Genomic DNA, 1,559 nt, shown 5'->3' on the forward strand with positions numbered 1-1,559 from the left:
TATATATATATATATATATATAACGCCCTGATCAAACGTTCAGATAACTTTCAAACTGTAATATCCTCAGAGGCAGATGGTGTGTCTGTGTCGAAAACATGACCTTACTAAAATATGTCACTACTGTTATTCTGTTTTAGGACCTTACATGGTGGAAGCCGAGGAGAACAAGCGCACGCGGACGGCGTACACCAGAGCGCAGCTGCTCGAGCTCGAGAAAGAGTTCCTCTTCAACAAGTACATCTCGCGCCCGCGCCGCGTGGAGCTCGCGCTCACCCTCAGCCTCACCGAGAGACACATCAAGATCTGGTTCCAGAACCGACGCATGAAGTGGAAAAAGGAGGAGGACAAGAGGAGAGCCAGAGGAGTGGATCCCGAACAGGATTCCTCCATCACGTCCGGAGATCTGAAGGAGTCATGTGTCGCTCCGGGAACGGGACCCCCCTCACCCCTGCACTCTCACCTACCTCCAGTCCCCCAAGACTCGTCAAACAAACACTGACCAAAAGAGACATGTGTCATCAACACAATCTTTCAGCCTGCCATCGACGTGTGGAAATACAATACCAGTGACACTGACAAGAGTGCGTCAAATCCTGTGAATCTGTACAGTATAGGCCTACTCAACGTTTGACAGTAGGGGGCGATCTCAGTTGTGTGAGAGGCGAAGCTCCCCTGGAGTCCGTTTCTGGGGAGGTGTTTTTGTGTAATAGAAATTCATGACGCCATCAAATGTTCATGAGCAAAACTTTATTGAACATTGTTATAATTGCATTCGTATTTATAGATAGACAATGAAAAGTCAAATTTAAGTGAATATCTCTCTTATCATGAATTTCTTTCAATAACAGTCATAATATTTATGTAGCTACTGCTAAACAAATTAAAAGTATGAGCGCCGTCATATCATTTGTTTTAATTTGGTGCAAATAAGTAGCCTAAAACAAAGCAACCCATAAAAGACCGCCCGATTAATAATCAATATTTTTTTACTGCTTTCATAACCCAAAGTTTATTAACCAATGTGACAAAAAATTTGTAATGCAATAATTTCATTTAGCCCTATTGGAATGATTCATTATTAATTAATCAGAGCAAGCTGTTCAAGCATTTGTAGGATCACTATGAGGGTACATTGGAAAGAACATAAGTACTGCCATTTTCCTTATACTTCTCTACTATAGATTTACAAAGCATCAGAATTGTTCTTTTATTGCGTTAGATGCGCCAGAACCCAGCTAACAGGGAACGTTGTCACAATTTGGCTAACGTTCTGGCAAGGTTCTCTCAAAGCTGTGAACAAACATTCTGCCGGTAACGTTAATAGAAAGTTCATTCAAAGTGATCTCGTCTTGAAGAGACGGAACATTACATCATTCATGGAACGTTTTTCTGAAACATTTTAGTTGGATGTACCCGAGGCTACTTGCTAGTTTCAGAGGGTTTAGAGAACATTCAAACATTCAAACGTAATTTCCCCATTACTTTTGCTAAATGATCAAATAGAACGTTCCTTTATTTTAATGTTTCCCCTAACGTTCACATAACCCAGAAAAACG

General features: G+C 41.2%; 1 protein-coding gene across 1 annotated transcript; it reads left to right on the top strand.

Moving 5' to 3' along the window:
- Positions 1-140: 140 nt before the first annotated feature.
- On the top strand, positions 141-598 carry LOC107580123 (homeobox protein HTR-A2-like; the record flags this gene model as incomplete). Its single annotated transcript, XM_016265867.1, has 1 exon — positions 141-598. A coding segment is annotated over one exon (362 nt), but the record flags the coding sequence as incomplete, so codon positions are not given.
- Positions 599-1,559: the final 961 nt, after the last annotated feature.

Source organism: Sinocyclocheilus grahami, unplaced genomic scaffold (genome assembly GCF_001515645.1).
Source record: "Sinocyclocheilus grahami isolate Dianchi unplaced genomic scaffold, SAMN03320097.WGS_v1.1 scaffold25126.1, whole genome shotgun sequence".
NCBI classification, from domain to species: domain Eukaryota; kingdom Metazoa; phylum Chordata; class Actinopteri; order Cypriniformes; family Cyprinidae; genus Sinocyclocheilus; species Sinocyclocheilus grahami.